This window comes from Etheostoma cragini, chromosome 18 (assembly GCF_013103735.1).
Source record: "Etheostoma cragini isolate CJK2018 chromosome 18, CSU_Ecrag_1.0, whole genome shotgun sequence".
Taxonomy (NCBI): domain Eukaryota; kingdom Metazoa; phylum Chordata; class Actinopteri; order Perciformes; family Percidae; genus Etheostoma; species Etheostoma cragini.
In genome coordinates, this window is record NC_048424.1 from 5,108,525 (window position 1) to 5,132,168 (window position 23,644).

At 39.3% G+C, this 23,644-nt stretch overlaps 1 protein-coding gene across 10 annotated transcripts in view; it reads left to right on the plus strand.

The window, feature by feature from the left end:
* ryr3 (ryanodine receptor 3) overlaps positions 1–23,644 on the plus strand; it is a 111,068-nt gene that overhangs the window by 35,807 nt on the left and 51,617 nt on the right. For all 10 annotated transcript variants that reach the window (XM_034901057.1, XM_034901058.1, XM_034901062.1 and 7 more), the window contains 26 exons: positions 1,959–2,123; positions 3,460–3,581; positions 3,709–3,886; positions 4,896–5,031; positions 6,904–6,999; positions 7,124–7,242; positions 8,511–8,644; positions 8,876–9,117; positions 10,123–10,315; positions 10,823–11,039; positions 11,635–11,739; positions 12,575–12,678; positions 13,106–13,189; positions 13,767–13,926; positions 14,143–14,287; positions 14,813–15,018; positions 15,455–15,629; positions 16,596–16,804; positions 17,035–17,198; positions 17,403–17,451; positions 17,561–17,721; positions 18,581–18,743; positions 19,729–19,815; positions 20,403–20,629; positions 21,494–21,706; positions 22,788–23,397. In XM_034901057.1, coding sequence (XP_034756948.1) covers positions 1,959–2,123; positions 3,460–3,581; positions 3,709–3,886; positions 4,896–5,031; positions 6,904–6,999; positions 7,124–7,242; positions 8,511–8,644; positions 8,876–9,117; positions 10,123–10,315; positions 10,823–11,039; positions 11,635–11,739; positions 12,575–12,678; positions 13,106–13,189; positions 13,767–13,926; positions 14,143–14,287; positions 14,813–15,018; positions 15,455–15,629; positions 16,596–16,804; positions 17,035–17,198; positions 17,403–17,451; positions 17,561–17,721; positions 18,581–18,743; positions 19,729–19,815; positions 20,403–20,629; positions 21,494–21,706; positions 22,788–23,397 — 4,464 coding nt within the window. The remainder of the gene's footprint in view (positions 1–1,958; positions 2,124–3,459; positions 3,582–3,708; positions 3,887–4,895; positions 5,032–6,903; positions 7,000–7,123; positions 7,243–8,510; positions 8,645–8,875; positions 9,118–10,122; positions 10,316–10,822; positions 11,040–11,634; positions 11,740–12,574; positions 12,679–13,105; positions 13,190–13,766; positions 13,927–14,142; positions 14,288–14,812; positions 15,019–15,454; positions 15,630–16,595; positions 16,805–17,034; positions 17,199–17,402; positions 17,452–17,560; positions 17,722–18,580; positions 18,744–19,728; positions 19,816–20,402; positions 20,630–21,493; positions 21,707–22,787; positions 23,398–23,644) is intronic.

The following is a 23,644-nucleotide window of genomic DNA, read 5'->3' on the forward strand; positions in this document are numbered from 1 at the left end:
ATTCATGTTGTCCACTGACCTAACATCCACTGGCTGGGATGTTGCCATTTTCCATTTGTGAATCTAGAGAAATTTGCCATCACCACCACAGTATAGGAATTCACTGTGATGCATTTGAGGATTTTAGAATACCTACTTTGTGTTCTTTCATTTGCCTGTGATTATTTCTTTCCCAAATTATCCGCCCTTTTTATCCCACATTTTGAACTCTCTCAATCTGTGGGCTCCACCGTTATTTTGTTTATAGCATGTGTGCCAAAAATAAAGCCTCACTGCCAAAAATAACTGTGAGAAAGGAGCACAGTGGCCCTGGTTTGGGTGGAGGTAGAAGGGGTTTAGAAATACAGAGAAAATAAAGAGTTTCTATCTATATTGTTTTTCCAAAGAAACATGAATCCCAAGTAATCATAAAACACCTGCACACTGTTGAAAGGAAAATTAGGCCTCTGCAGTGGATAGCACACAGAAGGATTTCACACTGTACCTATGGTAGATAAAAGGATATAAACAGAGACACAATGGTAGTCTGTGAAGGTGACTCAAGGCATTGAGCTAATTTATGTGGCTGTAGTCATGTCACAAGGGTAATAATGTAGGATTAATTACACAACAAGCTAAGAATCCATGATATCAACTAACAAATTTCAGCTAGATTCCTGAATGTGAAGGAGTTTTAACACAAAGCATACACATGAAAGCATTACCTTGTTGTATTAGGATCTACAGTGTCCAGCTCCAACTTGAAATAAGACAGATTGAGGTAGAACCCCTGAAACTGTAAACTTACTTGAAACTCAATTTGTTCAGTGAGGTGTTACTTGTAAGTTGTGCAGTTAAGATGTTTTATTTTTTTACTGTCCAATTGTCTTCCAGTGACTTTGATTACTAATCTCGTTTTAGAGCTAAATAATGCAATTATTATTATTATAATTCTTTTTTTTTAACTTTCAGGGGTTCTACCTCAATCTGTCTTATTTCAAGTTAGAGCTGGACACTGTAGATCCTAATACAACAGGCTAATGCTTTCATGTGTACGCTTTTGTGTTAAAACTGCCTCCCATTAGGGTGGCAGTAGCTCATTCAGTTGGGAGTTGGGTTGGGAACCGTATGGACCAAAGTATGGTGGTGGACTGGTAGCTGGAGAGTGCCAGTTCACCTCTTGGGCACTGCCAAGGTGCTCTTGAGCAAGGCACTGAACCCCTAACCTAACCTAACCTATCCTGAATTCTTAGCTTTTTGTGTAATTACTCCTACAGTAATACCCTTGTGAAATGGCTACAGTCATATAGATCAGCTCAATGCCATGAGTCACCTTCACAGAGTACTATTGTGTCCCTGTAGATATCCTTTTATCTACAGTGTGAAATCCTCCTGTGTGCTGTCCACTGCCGAGGCCTAATTTTCCTGTCAACATTGGAATTGCCCTCTGTAATCGCTATTCATGCAGGCGATTTATGGTTCATGCTTCTCTGGAAAAATAAATATGGATCAAAACTCTTATTTTCTCTGTATTTCAAAATCTTTTCTACCTCCACCCAGACCGGGGCCACTTTTTTTGTTGTTGAAAAAAACAAAAAGGGACAATACATATTAATGAACATTTTCACAAATGTAAATATGCCAGTATGCCACTTGGTTCCTGTATCTAAAAAGTTCAATGCTTTGCAACGTTGAACACTGGAGTTAATATGTTACTCGCTACTTGCTGTCAAAGGCAATCAGCAGCATTGCTCCATCTCTGCTGAGCCAGAAATGTAGCAGAGCTAATGAGGCCAGCAGTAACCTCCTGGCAGGCCAATGAATGCACTCTCCTCACACTGCCTTTCTGATTACCATCTTATTACAATATATCTTCATTTGTCGTATTTGTATATTTGCCGGTGTGTTGTGTGTGTGTGTGCTGCTTTTCTCTGTTTGTATATTTGTTAATGTGGTTATGTGCCTCTTAATGTGAACAGGAAAAGGGTGACACCGGCCCAAAGAGGGACATCGAAGGCATGGGAGTACCAGAGATCAAGTACGGGGACTCTGTCTGCTTCGTCATGCATGTGGCGACGGGACTGTGGCTTTCTTACCTGGCGCCTGATGCCAAATCATCTCGTCTAGGAACCCCAAAAAGAAGGGTAAATAGGATAAAACTTTTTTTCCAGATTTTACTGAATCAGGCCAGAGGTCATGAGCAATGGTAATTCAAATGTTAGACGGTTAATAAAAAGGTATTTTGTTACTAGGATGAAGGCAGCTTCTTGTAAAAGAAGTAACAGTAGAAAACCTGTAATGATTGGACTATAGTTCTAGATTGTTATATTGACTTGATTTTCAGTGCTATTGTATAGTGATGAAATGATAATATCAGAATGCCAGGTGACATCAAGCTAAAATTAAAAAATAATCTGACAGAACAATCCAACTTCCGCAAAAACATTATCGTTTTGTTTATTATTTAGATTTTGCAGACATTTGCCATATTGTGACGTGTAGTATATTAACATTGGATATATTCTGGTTTCATTACAGCTCTTGTTTTTAATCCTATATTTAACAATAAATTGTGGTCTTTGGGATCATTTGGGAACATTGCAGGCTAATCATACTTCATAGGGGAAAATGGCCGTTGAATAATTGTGAACCAATCGTTGCACTGTTGCATAGTGATAAAAATAACTTTGTATTTGGTATCTGACATGTGTCTACCTATGTGTTTACGGTAAGAACCTGAATGCCTGCCATAGCTCGTCTCTAACGCCTCAAAGCCCATGTGCACAGTAGCAAATCAAAGCCAATCAAACCAATGCATTGGCTATTTAAACTTCTACCCCACTCAGGCAAATATTTATTTTCTTTTACCCTGACACTCATTCATCTTGCACCCATAATGCAACCCATTAAAACGTGGTAATTGGCCATGTTGAGGGTGACAGTTAGTTTTGGGGGAGAAGGGGGTGGGGGTGGGGGAATGGGGGTGCAAATGAGCGCAGCTTATTGCAATGCACGCCTCCAGGGACATCAGACGCCACCTCAAACGGGTGCCAGGCAGTCCCTGTAGCTGTGGCAGCATGCCAATCCACCTGACATGTTGGAGGTGATGGTCAGTCTACACTTAGACCCCCCCACTTACACCTCTTCCTTCTTCTCTATTATGATGTTTGATTACAGTGAGTCAGGTTTCAATGGGCTATAGTGGTGTAATACCACTAGCTGCAGGAGACTTCCTTGCAACATTAAATACATACAGTAAAAGGCTTTTCTTATAGAGTGTCTGCTTTAACTTCATAGTTGTGTAAGTAAGTCTGTGATTGTGTATGTATAACTATGTTATACATATGTAATAAATAATGTGCAGAACCATTTTTAAAAGTCTGATTGGACTTATGACTGGTTGTTTTAATGCCTTCTACATTTGATGGTGTTGGTCCTCATGTAATGATGAAATGCATATTTTATGTGTTTTTGGTCTAGGCGTGCCTGCATTCTGAGGGCCACATGGACGATGGGCTTATCCTGCAGCGCTGTCAGCATGAGGAGTCTCGGGCTGCTCGCATCATCCGCAACACCACACTCCTCTTTGCCAACTTTATCAAGTAACGACAATTCTTATCTGTCTTTTCTGTCTCACAAAATGACAAAAAATCCACACAATGTTAATTCTTGCTGGGTCTATTTCAAGTTTTATAGCTTAAATCTTGGCCTTCCCTGTCTTTCCCACAGGGCTTTGGACAGCCTTGCCGAGGGTGAGTCCATGGTAGGCGGTTATGTTGAAGAGGTGCTGCAGACATTGAACGACCTGATTGAGTACTTTAAACAGCCCGATTCAGAGCTGGAGCACGAGGAGAAACAGTGTCTTCTCCGTTCACTCATCAAACGTCAAGACCTCTTCAAAGAGGAGGTGAGAGTGGACGATGTGGAGATTTAGAGAGATGAGAAGGAAATCAGTGGAGAGACGGGGAATTATATGCAACATAGGTCCTTGGTCGGACCTGTTGTGGCCCAATGTTGAAGCCCCAAAATCCTCCCCAGTGGGACCTGGAAAAAAATTATTTTTGATTAAGACTTTTCCCTGGCTAAATAAAAATTCGGTTTTTCTTTGTCCCTCCTTTAATGATATTATTTTTTTAATGTTAAGGTCAGTGTAAGACCAGAGAGTTTAAGTAATCAAAATGAGGGTGCCCGGATAGCTCAGTTGGTACTTATTATATGGTGTATATATACGGGCTTCCATGTTTACTCCCCTACGCGGCGGGCTCGGGTTCGACTCCGACCTGCAGCCCTTTGCTGCATGCCATTCCCCCGCTCTCTCCCCTTTCATGTATTCAGCTGTCCTTCCAAATAAAGGCCTAACACCCCCCCCCCCAAAGAAAATGTAATCAACTGATTGACTTGGAACTAATTGTGCAACTCTTACCCATTAATGATTTCACACCACTGTGTTATAGCCGCCTAACTGCAAGAGTTTTCTAAACAAAGGCAAAGCATTTTGAAAAGTGGTTCCTGGCAATTACTGCCACACGTTCAGCAAGGTGAACTCTTGGCGGCAGAGCAGATTCTGTTCACGTTCACATGAGCGGCAACCGCTTCATTACTCCTACCACCGTGATCAAAACTTCTTTCCCTCTGCAGCCTTTCCCTCATGGAAATGACTGGAGGAGACGCTTTAACGCGCAGCGGTGTGAAAGCTCCTTTGAAATATTTGTCTCCTATATAGATGTGTTATTTGAGTTTGTTTAGAATTTCTTCATATATAGTCAATAATCATGTGACTTTAAAAGCTATTTTTAGTTAACCCTATTTAGTGAAGTTTAAGAAATGCATTTTACATATTGTTACAAAAAGGAATATACTGTCTGTGAAATGATGTGAATTGGATTATTCACAGCAGTGATCCTGCTTCTTCTTAGGGCATGCTGGTCCTCTTGTCCAAATGCATCGACCGGATGAACCTGTACAACAGTTCTGCCCATTTCGGAGAGGTTGCTGGGGAGGAGGCGGGCGCAGCATGGAAGGACATTCTCAACCTCCTCTATGAACTCTTGGGTAAGCGGGCCTGAGTGATGAATCACAAGAACTACCCACATCTTCTGTCAACTGTTGACCATGGGTAGAAACCCTGTATTAATCTTCCACAGTGTCTTCACCGAATCCTCCTCCTCTCCTTTACACTTCACACTCTACATATTTTATCTCACCAGTTCTTCCTCTTCTCCTTCCTTACTTTTTCCTCAATAAACTCCCTCCACCCTACCCTTGTTTTCATCTATGCCACATCTGGAGTTCACAGCTGGTGACATCTTTTATGGGACATTCATTTGTAATTATTTGTGACAAGGGAGTGGGGAGAGAGAATGCTTCTTGGATTCTCCTTTGATAAGCAGCTCTGCCTTTCATTTAGGTCACATTGTTCTCTGAGATAAGTGTCAGCAGCACATTATGAAGCCTTGAGCTGCATAATTGAAGAAATAGCGTCATTAACAAAAAGCCAGCCATCACAGGTGCTGGCATTATCCTGTCCTCCTGGGGCCTGTGATGAGCCATGAATGTTAAAGCTTTGACCATGAAAATGTTTTTTATTTTGGACAACTTTTTCTTGGGTTTGTTTGTTTTGCTGTCATAGTACCTTTCCCATCAACAGCTTCCCCTCTGCTCACCTTGACTACCCTTATATTATTCACTTCCCCAGCATGTACTCCCACATTTAACACACAAATACATTCTTCTGAGTGCGCTCCAGTCTTGCCCTCAGAGAGGTTACCCCCAAGGATGTGAAGGCAGTCTGGCGAAGAGAGTTTTGCATGATGATTTGTGCATGTCCTGACCGCTACTCCTTCCCATAGTAACTCTGCCAATCTATTATAAAGGAGCACACCTAGTTAGATGTAATTTTAATTTCCCACTGGGGATCGATAAACAGTATAAATTAAATTAAAATTAGTTTTTTGTCAAGGTGTTCAACTTATCTGTTTAACGATGAGGCTGTGGATCAAATTCACTCATGGTGCTAAATCATTAGGTTAGTTTCTCCAGTAGTACCTTGCACTGTAGTTGACAGGGTACTTGCCTCTTTATGACATTTCATTGTGCATTATAAAGGTTTGGATGAATTGTACACCTGTACATCACTGCAGCAGATGAGACATTTATCCACTGGAAGTCAGTTAAAACAAGATTTTCAGATGTTAAGTTACTAGTATGCAGTGTTATACATTGTGTCCAGTAGGTATGCATGATGAATTACAGATATAGGCTTTCAATCCCATAGTAAAAGATTTGAGGAGACTCTTCAGATGCAAAAATAATCAATTTATTCCATGCGCAAAATGTGAGAAAAAAAGATTTTAAAGACGTGGTGCTGTTGATGTTGGATTTGACGCACAAACCTTTTTTTTTTTTTTTTTCGAATGTTTCTTTAATATCGGAATTGAAATATTAAGTATTCTTACTACTAAAAGCTTAGTCTGTCCTACTTAATTGGTGGTAATTAGTGGTGGCTTTCTATATCACTTATTATAGTGTATGCTTATGTAACCGTTCTTTGAAGTCTGTAGTCTGTGTAGAGCGTAGGTACTCCTCTCGGTCTCTGACTTTTAATTTTACATTCACAAAGCTCAGAGTGAACATCGTTGCCCTTGCCTCGTGGCTTGGCTCTATCCATGTGTTCAGATTGAACAAAAGCTTTCCTGAAAAGACAGAATTAGAAGAGATTAGAGAGTGCTATAAAATTGTTTCATGGGAATTATCAGTCTAGTGTTCCTAATTCCTAATGTTTAAAATGAGTAAAGTAACAAGGAGACCTGTTAATGTTTGGTAACTTATCTACAGGTCAGCTGCTTGGGTCTATTTGATTCATGTCTTTCCTGAACTGTGTTTTTATTTTCATTAAACCTTTTTGAAACTTTATCTTTCGTTCAGCCGCACTTATTCGTGGGAACAGAAACAACTGCACCCAGTTTTCCCGTAAATTGGACTGGTTGATCAGCAAACTGGAGAGACTGGAATCTTCATCAGGTATTATGGGAAATGTCAAACCCTTAAAGCATTTCATAGAAAAGTTACTCTACTTATGCTAAGATGTGGTCTATTTAATGTACATTTGCTCTGATAATTACAAATATTTTGTCTGACCACTCAGGGATCCTGGAAGTCCTCCACTGTATCTTGGTAGAAAGTCCGGAGGCTCTGAACATCATTCAGAAAGGTCACATTAAATCCATCATCTCTCTTCTCTACAAGCATGGACGCAACCACAAGGTGGGCAATAATATGACAGCAGTTGCCTCCTGGTTTGAACCCATATAACTCCATGTACAGTATAACTATGTAAGATTGTTAAACTTTGACCCAGTGCGATACTGTCAATAATGACAAAACAAAAAATATTGCCATGCTAGAAGCCAATGAGGCTGTTTCAAGCTCACAACACAGAAGAAAAGAAATTATCTTTTGAATGGATTAAAATATGAACACAACTTCCACAAACTTGGTGCAAGCTTTCATTAGTCACAACTGTGCTTTGAGATTGATGCTAATGTAAAGATATTTGTGTGTGTGCATGTAATAGGTTTATAAAGTGCACAAGCCCAAAGTCCGCCCCAAAGGGACTTACCACCTCCAACAGAAAACACTGTTCACAAACTGCTCCAAACAGCTCTATTGTAGTCCAGCCTTTACTTCCGTGACGGACATGCGTCACTTTGTAACACACGTATTAATGCTTGCCTAGCTGCTAGCGTGGCACGCCCTTATACTCTGCTTCTGACTGGCTAGTAGTGCTGACCTAGGTACTGCACATGTGCGAGTCCTACAAAGATGGAATGGAAGTGAGATGCCTTACTATGTAGCTAAAACAGAGAGCTCAACACACAGGGGGAAAAGAGGAGCTGCAGCAATGTACATTAAAACAAAAACATGGATTTTTTTTGAAAATGAAACCATTTAAACCTATTCTGATTTAATCTTTAAATACAAATATGAACCTGAAAATGAGCATAATATGGGTGCTTTAACAACAGGACAAGGATATTCAGTGGCAAGCATGTTAAACTAACACAAATATAATAATAATAATAATAATAATCTCATTCACTTTTGAACAAAGGTCAAGCTAACAAGTTAGAACTAGAAACATTTAAATCTTTGTCATGAGGACTAATTTCTAACAACATTATTGTGTTTGTTGACATTCCTACCATGTGTTTAACAGGCTGTGTTCAAATGTCACAGTCACTTAATATTTACCCTGTACGTTGTACTAGGCATGAAAGGGCATCCTCGTAAACAACAGCTGTCATTTCATGAGTGGCAGGTGGAAGTCTATGGCTGTGTTGACTTGAGGGCCCTTTATAGAGTGTGCACATGCCACTAGAGAATCTGAGTGAACACCTGATAATTTAACTGAAAAGCAAGGTGTGGAAGCTAATCTTAGTAAGGTGAAAAGTTGTGCAACGCTTAAAAAAAAAGAAAAAAGGAGAACAATAAAAAACAACTTGCACTAAGTGTTGTCTTTTCCTCTCTTGTAGATTCTGGATGTCCTGTGTTCCCTCTGTGTTTGTAACGGGGTGGCAGTGAGAACCAATCAAAATCTGATCTGTGACAACCTGCTTCCAAAGAGGGACCTGCTGCTTCAGACTCGGCTGGTCAATGATGTTCAGAGGTTAAAAAAAGAGAAAAAAATTCGTAACAATTGCATTCATCAACTTGTGAATAATTTATGTGAATAAGTGTTTATGGGCTCAAACAGCTCAAAAGTCATCATCATAACTGTGTCGAGATGTTCTCCCAGCAGCCGGGTGATGTTTTGGATGGGTTGATGTTACGAAACTTTGCAGCCACTACTTAAAGCTTAATCAGAAAATGTGGCTTCTTCCTCTCTTATCACCTCCAGTATGCGGCCGAACATTTTCTTGGGCGTGGCTGAAGGTTCAGCTCAGTACAAGAAGTGGTATTTTGAGCTGGTGACCGACCAGGTGGACCACTTTGTAACCGGAGAGCCGACCCACCTGAGGGTAGGCTGGGCCAACACTAAAGGCTACGCTCCGTACCCTGGTGGAGGAGAGGGATGGGGTGGCAACGGTGTCGGGGATGACCTCTACTCTTACAGCTTTGATGGACTTCATCTCTGGTCAGGTAGGCATCTCATAAAAGACCAGCACCACTTAGTCCCAGTGCATTTACTTATAGGCCCTTTAAACATATTTTTAAAATCTGCTTTTTGCTTAAAAGCAATGAGGTCCTACATTAATACAATACTTTATACCAAATTTAGAATTGTTCTGATGAAGCAGATCAGCTAAAATTGTAAATGTTAAACTCTTCAGAAATAGTGTTTTTCTGCGTGTTTATTTTTAAATATGTTAAAAAAAATTTAAAATAATATTTTTTAGGGTTTTAACCCTTAACATTTAAAGCAGCTATGGTTGAAATTCTACTGTTACTTTTGACTTGGATGTGTTTTGTCTATTTGATATAATATAAACTGGTAAACATCTTTTTATGCTAATTTGTGTGAAGAAATTTCAAGGCAGTATGGTAGCATGTACAATGCAAAAAGAACAAGTCTTGTGGATTTGGAAGGACTTTGTCTAGACAGAACTTAGTGTCAATAATGCCGAAGCCTGCTGTCGCCTCTCTACTTCTCTGAAGGTTACTCCTTTCATTTTTTCATTCAGTACAAAGTCAGAGCACTGACAGTGATATAAAATTCCAGCATGAAACCTCAACCTTAGACTTTCTCTAAGGAACGTAATACACATGCCAAACATCTTCAAGTTGCAAACGCACTGCAAAAGTGAAGGCTAGCTAATTGCAGATATGCAGGTATAACTTGTCAGTAGTTTGAATTTGTATAGCCAACTGTCAACTTGATAAGGCTATAAATCCTTAAATACCCCCTCTTCTCTGCTCTCATCCTAAAAGCATAACACCTATTTCCCCTTTCTTCCCTTCCAAATCTACCCATCACCTCTTCTTACCCATTTCATGTCATCCCTTAAAAAGCACTCATCACACATCTCTCTACCTCTCTGCTCCCCTCTCTCCTGCCCGCCCATCATCCTGACCTACATTCGCAATAACTTTGTTGCTGTAACAGCCATCCATCCTCCCTCTCCTTCTCTGCCCGATGTTGTCTAGGCCGAGTCCCGAGGGCCGTGGCCTCCATTAACCAGCACCTGCTGAACTCAGACGATGTGGTCAGCTGCTGCTTAGATTTGGGTGCTCCCAGCATGTCCTTCAGGATCAACGGGCAACCTGTCCAGGGCATGTTCGAGGACTTCAACACCGACGGATTATTCTTCCCCGTCGTCAGCTTCTCTGCCGGTGTCAAGTGAGGCTCCACATTTATAATTAGGAAATTCAATTTTTTTTGCAATCCCAATAGAATGGCTTGTTTTTATTCTTTGCTGGCGCTGTTTTTCTACTTGAAATTCAATTACAGCTTCTCAGCCTATGGCCACTTTAAATATAGATTAATGATGTTGTTGTAAAATGTAAAATGTAATCAATTGGCCTCCTGTCTGATCTGCAACAACCACACAAAGAAAACTGATGCCTTTCCTTAACAGCCACAATCATCCAAAAACTTGGATTATATTGACACTAGGTACAAAATGCATTTCTGGCAGAAAGGTTTATGAAAAGATGGTTAAAATACAGCCCTGGTATTATGCAATGCCAGAGATGTGGAGTGCTGTTTACTCAATTGTAATTCATTAAAACAACGTAGGTTTCGAAATTGAAAGTAGAAAGAAACTCTTAAAATACCTATTGTGAAGTTTAGAGTCAGAATATTATCACTTAACATCCTGCAATTTTATGTGTCTTTTCATTTAAGGGCTCGCTTCCTGTTGGGTGGACGCCATGGAGATTTTAAGTTCCTGCCACCCGCTGGTTACTCTCCATGCTATGAGGCATTGTTGCCAAAAGAGAAGATGCATGTAGAGCCTGTGAAGGAGTACAAGAGGGACCATGATGGGGTTCGCGACCTGCTGGGAACCACCAAGTTCCTCTCTCAGGCCTCGTTCATCCCCACTCCTGTCGACACCAGCCAGGTGAGGATATTACCATTAGGGAAATATTACTTTTGTGTCAGTAAATTCTAAATACAGCAAAATAATTAATACATATTATGTATGTGAATTTAAAAATGAGAAGTAATACATATAGCACATTCATTTGTGGTTATTATTTAGATCATTGAGATTACATTCTTGTAAAAAAGTATGTTCAGGGTTGAAATCCTGAAGAAAATCCACTTCCTGAATTGAGTTTGAACTCAAAACCAGTTGAAATATTTACCAACCGCAGCCAACATTGCTGATTATTTCCATGCTATTGCTAGTCTGCTGTTCTTTTTTTTTTTTTTGTCAAGGATTGTTTGAAAATAAAATAAATCATATGCGTTTTTGAATCCTTGGGGGGTTTCAGGAATCTCTCCAATGAGATTCATTCAGTTATGTATTATTCAGTGCTACAGTGGTCCTGAAGCACAAGTGCAGACCTAATACCTTGGTTTAACTAAGCCAAAATAAAGGAAAACATTCTACAGTCCACAGAATTCTAATACTTGCAAAGTCAGGAGGAATTCTTTTGTTGGCATCTTTTTATCATCCAACTGTACCATCTGTTCCCCCTCTCTCTCTGCAGATTGTTCTTCCCCCTCACCTGGACAACGTCCGGGACAAGCTGGCAGAAAACATCCACGAACTCTGGGGGATGAACAAGATTGAACTGGGCTGGACCTATGGCAAGGTAAAGCTGCTATCCATCATCGGAATTCAACACACAACAACACCCTGGGTATATTTGGAAAGCGGGCTGACAAAGGTCAAATGAGCCCTCTCTATTAAAATGCATGTTAATGGCTCATTAACTCTAATATCCATGTCCTTTTGATGTACATGGCAGCAGTTTGGGGTTGACTGCTGCTTCGGTTTACTGATATTGGCCTGTTAGTAAACAGCTAAAGAATAAAAGAGAAGTTTTGCTGATAATTAAAACCATCAAATCTTTTGGGAATTTACATGCCTTCAGGGCAGGTGAAAAATTTAAGGAAAAAAAAACATGTAAGAAATTGTTGTCATCTTAACTATTTGTTTTACAAAAATACCCAGTTTCAGTCAAAGGTGCTGATCAATTTTCCTTCAATTTTCTCGACAACCATCCCAGTGCTCAACACTACATTTTTCGCACCTCAGTTCTATTCAACCGTGGAATAACACAAGATTATAAGAGAAAGTCACTGAGAGTTTGTATGCAGCAGAACATTTCTCTCTCCAACTGGATCACAGACAGCTGAGGCTCTTGCTAGTGTGACTGTCTTTTCTAAGCTGTCTAAGGCTTGTATCTGCTTTTATTAAAAAATAAATAAACATACAAAATAACACCAGAGGCTAAGGTAGTCTATGTGGAAAACAAACAAAAATGCATCTGCCAATGTCCATTGAAGACTGCTTGGCTGCAGTCCAGTTTTTTTTAATTTTCTGAGCGTTGAGCCATGCTTAATCATATTTTCTTTTTTTTTTTGCAGTTATAGATGGACAGGGTTCTTGTGAATGAAATTTGACACCAATTGCTTTCTCCTCAGGTTCGTGATGACAACAAGAGGCAGCACCCTTGCCTTGTGGATTTCAGCAAACTGCCTGAAACGGAGAGGAACTACAACGTGCAGATGTCTAGTGAAACACTTAAGTATGGCTGGGCAGATCAATAAATATTCCAATTACCTAATTATGAAAATGCTCCTTGCTGAAATGCTGCACAAGAGCAGATTGAGGCTCAGATTAAAGCAGTGTTTGTAATGACTTGCGTCTCTTGAGTGAATTCCAGGTGTGATTTGTAAGAAATCATGGGTCCAAAGCTTATTGGGCCAACTACTGAGTTACTAAGTCATGCTCAATAACTGCCATGTATCCACACAGAAAAATCCGGATAATATTCACAATGTAATTATCATTTGACTAAGATGTATCAATGGCTAATGAGCTGTGTTGAAAATGTAGCAGTTTTTCAATAGATTCTGCTGGTGTAAGGTTGAAACAAAATGTAATGGGGCTTGAGTATTGATATCAGTTATGGTTTTCCACTCTCCGCCTTTAAATATCTCTTTTATCCTCAGGACCCTGTTGGCTCTTGGATGCCATGTTTCCCAGGTCTATGTCAACGCTGAGGACGATCTGAAGAAAATAAAACTTCCCAAAGAGTAAGTTGGCAGTTTTTTTTTTTTTTATGACAGTCCCTTGAACATCAAGAAACAAATAGGATGCTACATTAAATCAATCGGTTAAAGTCTAGATGATGTGGAATATCCCTGTAGCAATATGATTGTCAGATTTACTGATGTTGATAATACTAGTACATTTTGGAAGAAAGAGTCCTGAATACATTCTTTAATATCGGATTGAGTTTATTAAGGTAACAAAGACGTCGTTGCTTACATTGCTTATATTTGAGTTCAATTTCACAAACTTTCAGAGCTTTTTTTTTCATTGATCTCATTGGGGGATCCTTTTGAAAACTGTAACAATGTTTTTTTGTTACCATTGTCAAGAAAGATGTGTCTGAAACACAAAGACCCTGTAGCATTTTGGTTATTTACTTTGTAATTTAGAAAGTTATTTTGATATGGTATTGCCTTGCCTTTTCTTCAAGCTGTAATGTCTGATTGTCATTTAGTTTTGTTACTAGATTGTAAAAATGATGTTTGATTGTTCTTGAAAATGGGAACATTTTTTTCTCATAAAATGCTCAAGTGTTTGCTTTTGTAATGTTGTTTGCAGCTACATGATGTCTAATGGTTATAAGCCTGCGCCACTAGACCTCTCTGACGTGAAACTGACTGCAGGTCAGGAGGTTCTAGTTGATAAACTGGCCGAGAATGCACACAACGTGTGGGCCAAAGACAGAATTAAACAAGGATGGACCTATGGCATCCAGCAGGTAAAAGTCATTATTCCTTTCCTTTAAAAAAGAACTGGCACTACACTAGTATGGTCTTCAAATTAGAGTCTAGTTGTTAATAATTAATAAATTTGATATTTTATTGACGAGTTTTGCTGTAACAGTATTTGTATTTCATGCTTGTCTTTATTCTACTTGCATGTTTACTCTATTATATAAGTATGTTTTAGCATGTTTTTTTTCTTTTCGTGTCAGGATTTGAAGAGCAGGCGTAATCCTCGCCTGGTGCCCTACGCTTTACTGGACGAGCGCACAAAGAAATCCAACAGAGACAGTCTTAGAGAGGCCATCAGGACCATGGTTGGATATGGATATGACATTGACCCCCCAGATCAGGAGGGTAAGAACATGTTAGTGACACAGTTGATGCCACACAAATTCCTTATAAATCTTGTTAATGTTTTTGCCCAAGTTAAAATTTTACAGGGCCAGCTACAATTTAGGCTGACTGACTGTTCAGGGTCAATGTTATCTGTATACAATAATTTCACCAGTTAAGAATACATTTTTGCAGAAAAAGTCCAGTCTTACATACATGGACCTTAAGTGTCAACTCAAACAAGAATATAGTATTCACAATGGGATATTTTGGCAAATTAGGTTTTTTATTAAAACAGCTAATTAAACTTCTGTAAACCAGTGTGCACTAATTATTATAATAATATAATACAATTATAATATCATACAGTGCAATACATATTTAGTGGTATAGCCAATCACTTTGATCAATAGACCTCTAATTATATATGTTGATATTGATGCTAAAAATGCTGCCTAAAATTAGCTACATATTGTTTGTGTTAGTTGTTATTTAACTAACCTATAAAGTTAAAGCATCATTTTTTTATGTTTCCCCCATCCCAAGCACTCCATATGGTGGAAGATGAGAACGTTGAGACCATTCGCTTCTTCCGTGTGGAGCAGACGTATGCAGTGAAGACGGGAAAGTGGTACTTTGAGTTTGAGGCCCTGAGTGGAGGCGATATGAGAGTTGGCTGGGCCAGACCAGGCTGCAGGCCCGATGTCGAACTGGGAACGGATGACCAGGCCTTCGTCTTCGATGGATACAGGGTAAACCAGCTCTCTTAAGACATTTACTTCAGCAGCGGCCAACATTCTTGCATCTTTGCTGTATTATGGCTATACCAGTGATAGAAGGGAAGGCAACAAGTTATTTTAAGTGTTTTGAGTTTTATATGACACAATTACAATTGTGATTTACTTCAAATCTGTGGACCGTTGAATACTGTTTATGAATCAGTGTTATATGAAATACATTTTAGATCTCGTTGGAGGAAATAAATAGTGAAAATATGAATTGTTAATGACCAATTTTTTGGTTCTTAATAGAAATTGTCTCTGTAACAGAGCTGTCAAGATATTATCAGTGATTTATTCCACGATATTGTGGCATCTTGTACAGTATGCTTTGATCCTAACCTTTTATTAGCAAGACCGTATAATATATGTATAACTTCAAACCTAAAAAACGTCTTTTTTTCTTAAGGGTCGACGTATGCACGCAGGCAGTCGCTACTTTGGACAAACTTGGAAAAAGGGTGACGTGGTTGGTTGTATGATTAACATGGAGGACAAGTCCATGATTTTCACCCTAAACGGAGAGCTTCTTATCACCAGCAAGGGCTCTGAGCTTTGCTTCACTGACTTTGAGACAGAGGACGGTGAGGGATCCATAATCCAGTGAATTGAATGCTAATTCATTTATTTATTCTGTGTTTCATCCACAAGTTCTCCAGAGGTATAACTGGGGTAGTCTGACATTTGGCTTGAGGAAAAACAAAATAAACTGTACAAAATGCTAATGATGTTGCAATTTAATGAAGTCCACTGTGGCAATGACCCATTACTCTGTAAATGAACCATGGTTTAGGTCAGAGAGTCACATTGAAATACAGTTAAGTGATTTATTTGTTTTAGTTGATGCAGTAATGAATTCTGCTTTATAGACAGTTAACATACATGATACTGAGTTTTTCCAACGCACAGTAAATGTGCAGATTTGTAAAATATTGTGTGCTGAAATTTAGTCTAGTCATTTTTTATTAGTAAATATTAAAGAAATCCTTTTAGTATGTCCCAAGATTTTTTTTGCCAGGGTTATTAAGTCACCAGACTAATTAAAGGGCACATTTTGTAAAATGTGAGATTTTCATGTCTTTTTTATTATACAACCGGTTGAGGTGCTATATAAATACTGTAAAAGTATCAAAACACTCAACCCTTGAAGAAATGCACACAGACCGTCCTCAGAAACTGTGCCTTCAAACAAGCCATTGGGACTTCCGCACGGTTGTGATGCCACAATTATACTATGTAAATACAGGTTGAAATAGGTTTGAAAAATGTGCATTTAGATGTTTTCTAGTAGATACCCAACTACAAGTATGACCTTGAAAGTGAGCATGATATGGGACCTTTATTAAATGTATTTCTTGAGGGCAGAGACACCGGTTGCATCGTTAGTGGTAGAAAAACATCTGAGTTAGTTTTTAAGTAAATGTGCAAAGAAAGGGAAGGAAACACTTCACATTGCAATAAAGGGTGGCGTTACTGGATGATATTTTGTTGTTTATAATAGACCAATATTGGCCTGGAAAACACACCAATGTCCCTTAACTCTCCGCCAGGTTTCATCCCTGTGTGCAGTTTGGGTGTGACTCAGATTGGACATATAAACCTGGGCAAGGACGCCAGCACATTTAAGTACTACACCATGTGTGGTCTCCAGGAAGGGTTTGAGCCCTTTGGTGTCAACATGAACAGAGAGATCACCATGTGGTTCAGCAAGCGCCTTCCCACCTTTGTCATCATACCCAAAGACCACATGCATATTGAGGTGAAGAAGTATTTTGATTATCATTATTGTGGTTGTTCGTATTGTCCTGTTATGTTTAACCTGCAGCTTTGGTAGTCAGTAACTACGTGTATGACCAGTTTCTAGTGTGCTGTATGCATACAAACACATCTATGACAAACAAGGCTGCTATAGTTGATTAGCGTATTGATTACGGTTATCAATCTCCTTCTTTCGACTTTAATTCCTTCTCCCTGACTCTTACTCCCCAGGTGACGAGAATCGATGGAACGGTAGACAGCCCTCCCTGCCTCAAGGTCACCCACAAGACGTTTGGAACGCAGAACAGCAACAGTGACATGGTCTACTGTAGGCTGAGCATGCCTGTGGAGTTCTACTCGGCAGACAAGTTACTGGACGAATCACTGAAGCTCAGGTCAGATTTCAGTGGTACACTGGAACAGCAGTGGCATTGTTTAACTGTTTAAAGCCTGTCTAACTAGTAGCAATGTCATTTAGTCTCAGTCTGAGCTTATTTGCTCTGCTTGGCAAATGCAATAAAAGTAAGAAAATGAAAATATTTCTTTCCCAGATCACTTTGATATTCCTAAAACATGTTTCTGTATTTCTGTCTCTGCAGCCGTCCTCCAAAAGAAGATGGAACTGTTGACTATGGAAGCATCACAACTGTAAATCAACCCAAATTTTCGAAGATAAAAATCTGAAAAATATCGTTGTGGATGACCTCTCTCTGCTCCTGATGCGTAAAATATTGTGCTCTGTGTTTTTTTATGGCAGTACTACCACTCAGTGAGAGTTTTTGCTGGACAGGACCCTGCGTCAGTGTGGGTGGGTTGGGTCACACCGGACTATCATTACTATAGCAAAAACTTCAGCCTCAGCAAGACACGAACAGTCACCGTCACCCTGGGAGACGAGAGGGGCCGGGTCCATGAGAGGCAAGCTCCCTACTTTTTCTATAAATCCGGAGTTTATATTTATATCAGGAGAATATTATGACATAGGTATAATGTAGACAGGAAGAGTCAGCAGAGTTACTGGTAGTACTGGAGTTTATCCACCAATCCGATACCATGCAATAAAGCTCTACTCCAAAGAAAATCTACGTTAAAGTAGTCTATTTATGTTCTTTTTCCGTTATAACTGAATGTCAAACTGGACAAAAAAAAGTTCTATGGCATTCATTGTTTGTTTGTTCATGTTTCACAAAGAGTTTAACCTGAGCCAGACCGACAACAAAGATAGAAATCCAACCACATACATATACATGCACAATATGGGTGCTTTAAAACAAAAGAGCAATCATTCTGTGAACACACTTTTGAATACCTCATACCACAAATGATTAGCAGTAAAAACATCTACAAACAAATGTTAAGGAAAACACAATAATGTCCATGACTTTTCTTTGTGCTTGATGCTAAGATAGCAAAGATGCAGGTGACCTGTCAGCATTATACTACAACAAAACACATAAAACATAACACAATATCTTTATCATTGTCATCATTTAAATGGTTCCCAGTCAACCCTGTATAAATTATAAACATTTTAACCAGTGTGGTAAGTTAAGACTTCTAGATTACCCATAAACCCATATTTAAATGGCACTGCATCTCCGGAAAGAGAATGTATATGAATGAATCAAGAGTCGACAAAAGATAAATGAATGTGACCTGTAACAAAAATATGTTGCGCACAAGGTAGTTGTTTTCAATTATCTTTGTTGTCTAGTGGTTGTTCATGTTTACATGGATTTATGAATGCCAAGCTCATGTTCTGATGGTGTTGCTGCAGTGTCCAGAGGAGTAACTGCTACATGGTGTGTGGAGCGGACGCAGTCGGCCCGTCTTCCTCCAGCCGCTCCAACTCTGACCTGGAAATCGGCTGTCTGATCGACCTGGCCACTGGCCTGGTGTCTTTCACTGCCAACGGCAAGGAGCTGTCCGCAACATATCAGGTAAATAAGGATAATAGCCCAGTTAGTGGGTTGTTTAGCACTAACGCACAATAACACTGTGCCTCATACACTTCAGCTCCGTTATTTATTCTCTCTCCTGTGGATGATATACAGTATTTCTCCTCTGTATAACTTAGAGTCGGCAGATAGTTTCATATTGTCTAATCCATCTGGAGAAAAGAAGTCAATTGTTTTTTAAATCTTTGGGAGGATGGCACTAAGACGTGTTTGTATTGCCAGCACACAATCAGAATACCTTCCCTTCTAGCTTTCCTTCAGATTACCAACACATTTGCACTGCTGTAAATTAGACATGCAGAAAGGCAATTAGGAAATTGCACAATTGAATTCTCACTGGTTTTCAATACCGAGTCTTAACAAAGACAGACATCTGCTTGGTAATCTCATCTTGTCTTGTTGATTTTAGGTTTTAAGGCGTTATATTTAATACCTGACTAGACCACAAAATGATGCCTTGGGAAGCTTCTATCACCCAAGTTATGTTATCTTTCTTATGCCTGTTTTTTTCTCCCTTTTTATTTGTGAATAAGCTTCTTTTTTTTTAAAGGAGGGATTCTTCTGAGGGATTAAAGAGGCTTTTAACTTGATGAAAAGCTTCTTGTTCTGTTTAGGCTTCAGTTGTTTTTTCTTTCTCCTTGTATTCATCTTTTGTCCCGGATGGCTGTCAACAGAACACCAACTGATACTCATTGAGCTTGAATTTAAAATGCCAGCTAATCCATGGGCCCTAGAGGTTATAGTCCGTCTGACGTTTGTTGAATTTGCCACCAGAACTGACACCACAAATAGCAGAATGCTGCTCATCAGCATTGAGCTGAAATAAGAACTTAGATTCCACTAAGACTAAGGGGTTAATTCAGGGCAGATCTGCTTTTTCTTGTGTGAGGTGCATGATTAAAGCTTATCAATCAGAATGAATAAATCTATGGTGTTGATGACTGAGCTTTGTTTTGTTTTGTTTTAGGTGGAACCAAATACTAAGCTGTTCCCAGCTGTGTTTGTACTCCCCACCAGTGCAAACCTTTTCCAGTTTGAATTTGTGAAGATCCAGGTTTGTCTCTCTTTAAATCTTAACAATATGCATTGCTTGGACACGGTATGGAGAGTAGCAGTGAATTTTGGTTTTCCCAGAACAAATAGAACGTTTTAAATATGTTTAATCTTCCTCATTTACTAGTACTATAGTACACCTAACCTCAACTACTGTAATGAATAGATAACCATGATACAGTATGAAGAACAACTTTACATATATATATATATATATATATATATATATATATATATATATATATATATATATATATATATATATATATATATATATATATATATATATATATATATATATATATATATATATATATATATATATATATGACAGACACACGCTATTTGGTATGATGTAAGGACAATAATTCAAGATGAAATATTAATTAAGTTTGCTCAAGGGTCCCTCAGGGTCTACAATAAACCTCCACAGATTTATATTACTTTTAAAGTGTTTTTAAAATCTGAATATTTATTCCAGGTTGTGTAATAAATTACTAAAACCAAAACCACTTCCATTAGTTACAAATGTTTTCCTTTTTGAATATTATATTTCATATTATTTCCGTCTTCTGCCTCTGCTCCCAGGATGCGATGCCGCTCTCTTCTGCCATATTTAAGAGTGAGCACAGGAACCCAGTGCCGCAGTGCCCCCCACGTCTGGATGTGCAGACCATCGTGTCCGTGCTGTGGAGCCGGATGCCAAACACCTTCCTCAGCGTGGAGACTGCTCGGGTCAGCGAGAGGCACGGATGGGTTGTCCAGTGCCTGGAACCACTTCAGATGATAGCCGTACATATACCTGAAGAGAACAGGTGTGCAACAAGGATGTGATGTAGGCTTAAAACATATACTGTAAACACCTTTAACTGCTGTGCGTGATTAGTCCAGTCCTACAGTACAATGTTATGTTGTGTTAACATTATCTAGAAAAAAACGAATTGGCCATACGAGAGACAGGTGCTTTGTTTTTTTTGTTTTTTTTATTGCCAAGTGGTTAGTAGTACTAATAAAAACCAAGTCTTTCAATAGCACAATGTAACGCTATAGATGATTGATAGTCCCTGCCTCACACAAATGTCATTGTGTTGTTAATATTAAGACCACATTTCCCGTAGATCCTTGTATTCTGTTGCAATTGTCATGCAAAACACTGCATTTTGATATTTTTCATGCATCTAGTCTGGTTGTATACTGTCGGTTCCCTGTTGTCTTAAAGCTAACGTGGTAATGATTTGCCGATTTAAATTGGGTTTGATGCTAAAAGTTGAAAGAATTCAACCTTGGTTTGTTTGATGAGTAGGTACAGTCAGAAACACTTGGCCCAGCATTTGAGGAGTTTGTATATTCATCTTAGGAGTGATTGTTTTGGATCAAATCTTTTATCATTAAATAGTACCTTTTATGAAAAAGAACATAAACCCTCAGTCAAGATTTCTTTGCCAATTATTTTTGGATAAATAATGTGAATTTAATAACTAACAGACATCTCCCCTTTAATGTCTCAGCTTTCATATCTCAGCTATCTCAGGTGTAATGTCTCCATTAAAGGTGGAAATGTCCCAAAAATATAATCTTAAAAAAATAAATGGTTGTATACCTACAGTACTGTTGTACTGTATAAACGGCTGCAGTGTAAATGGTTGCCCATTACCAACTTTCTTTCTGCTTTCTTCTAGGTGTTTGGACATTCTGGAGTTATCTGAGCATGAAGACCTGAGAAAGTTCCACTACCACACACTGAAGCTGTACTGTGCCTTGTGTGCCCTGGGAAACACCCGAGTTGCTCACGCCCTCTGCAGCCACTTGGACCAATCCCAGCTCCTCTACACCATTGACAACCAGTACCTCTCTGGCATGCTGAGAGAGGGCTTCTACAATGTCCTTATCAGGTGTGTTATTTGCAGTTTAAATTGAACATTATCAGATTGGATTTTGTTTTAGATTGATTTTTGTATTCATCTTCACCAGTGATGGGAAAAACGGCGTTAGTAATGGCATTACTTTTTTCAGCAACAAATAATCTAATTGATTACTCTTCCCATCTTAATAACACTGTTACTGTTCCTGATGAAAACCGCGGCGGGTTACTATAATTGAAGCTGTTTTTTTCATCAGACAAACTAGGTCTCTAAGCCGAAAGGCAGACATATTTTTTCTTCCTTGGTTAGTGGGCCGTGCACGAGACAAACGCATAAATGCTAAAGATTGGCTGAGGTTGAGTAAAATTTCATGGTAAGCCAATCAGAGTTGGAGTTGGGCGCACACACACAAACACACTTGATTAAACAGGAGTTATGCATTATATTTATTAATTTGCACACAAGATTTATTTATTTGTATACAGTGTATTCGCCATGTAAATTCATGTACCAAACCGAGATGCCCATACTGGTTCAATGCAATATTTTTACTCATCGGAGAATCTAAATATGAACAATGTGATGGAGCCGCACTCAAGTCCACACAGTAAATTTTTCATAATCTTGCTTAACATTGGTAATTTTACCTGCTACATAAAAAGAAATCATCCTTTCCTCCATGACTGGAAATTAATTTTTAATTGGAGGGTGTTAACATCCCTGTGGGTGGGAAGTTCTTCCTAAACCTGTGATTATGGTCCACAATGCATTTGAGCGCTCAGCATCTCAGCAGCTATTCAGGTAATTGCTGACTCACTGGTATTGATCAACAACCCTGTCACTTCCATATATATATATATATATATATATATATATATATATACACACACACACACACACACACACACACACACACACACACACACACACACACACATACATATTGGTAATTTTGTGCTGTTGGTATAAACAAATCTTATCAATTGCACATTTATACCACTTAAGGAAAAACATTTTTAAACCTAGAATGAGAATACTGAATGGTTATTTCATAATAAGTATGATGGCCAATGCCTCGCAATAACTGAATTGATGTTCTTCTCATTGCCAGCATCCATCTTGAGACTGCAAAGGAGGCTCGTCTGATGATGAACAACGAGTTCATCATCCCTGTGACGGATGAGACTCGCGCCATCAAGCTGTTCCCTGATGAGTCCAAGCGGCACTCGCTGCCTGGCGTGGGCCTGAGCACCTCCCTCAAACCTCGGGTCAACTTCTCCGCCGTCGGCATCATCAACACAAAGCGCCCCCAGTTCCTCTACAGTCCCCAGATTCCTCTGGGCATTCTGAAAGAGAAAGCCATCAGCATGCTCACTGAGGCCGTGCAGGGTGGAGGAACACACATCCGAGACCCGGTAGGCGGTAGCGTGGAGTACCAGTTTGTTCCCATCCTGAAGCTGATTGGAACACTCTTAATAATAGGAGTCCTAACAAGTGACGAGGTGAGACTGATTCTCCTCCTGATTGACCCCAACGTGTTTGGAGAGGCCAAGGAGGGCCAGGAAGCCAAGGGGGATGAGGTAGCTGTGACGGGAGAGAAAGAGGACGTGAGCAAGAACGAGGAGAAGGCTGTAGAAGCGGGAGAGGAGGAGACAAAGGAGAGTAAACCGCAAGTTAAAGGTCTGCTGGAGAAGTCGCTGCCCGAGTCTGTCAAACGCCAGGTAATGAAATTATCATAAAAACATCAACACGTGTTTCAACAGTTAAATGTGAGATTGAGAACGCTTGCATGAAACTAAGTTCATCAATAATATCCCTAGGTTTTAATTAAATTTCAATTTTCCCCATCATATTTGCCTTCCTCCAATTTAGTACACCGATTCCTCATGTGTCAGCAATTCAGAGCAGTTTATTTTTGATCTCTCAATGCGAAGTGAGTGCCTGAGTGCAAAGCAAGGCAGTGGTTGA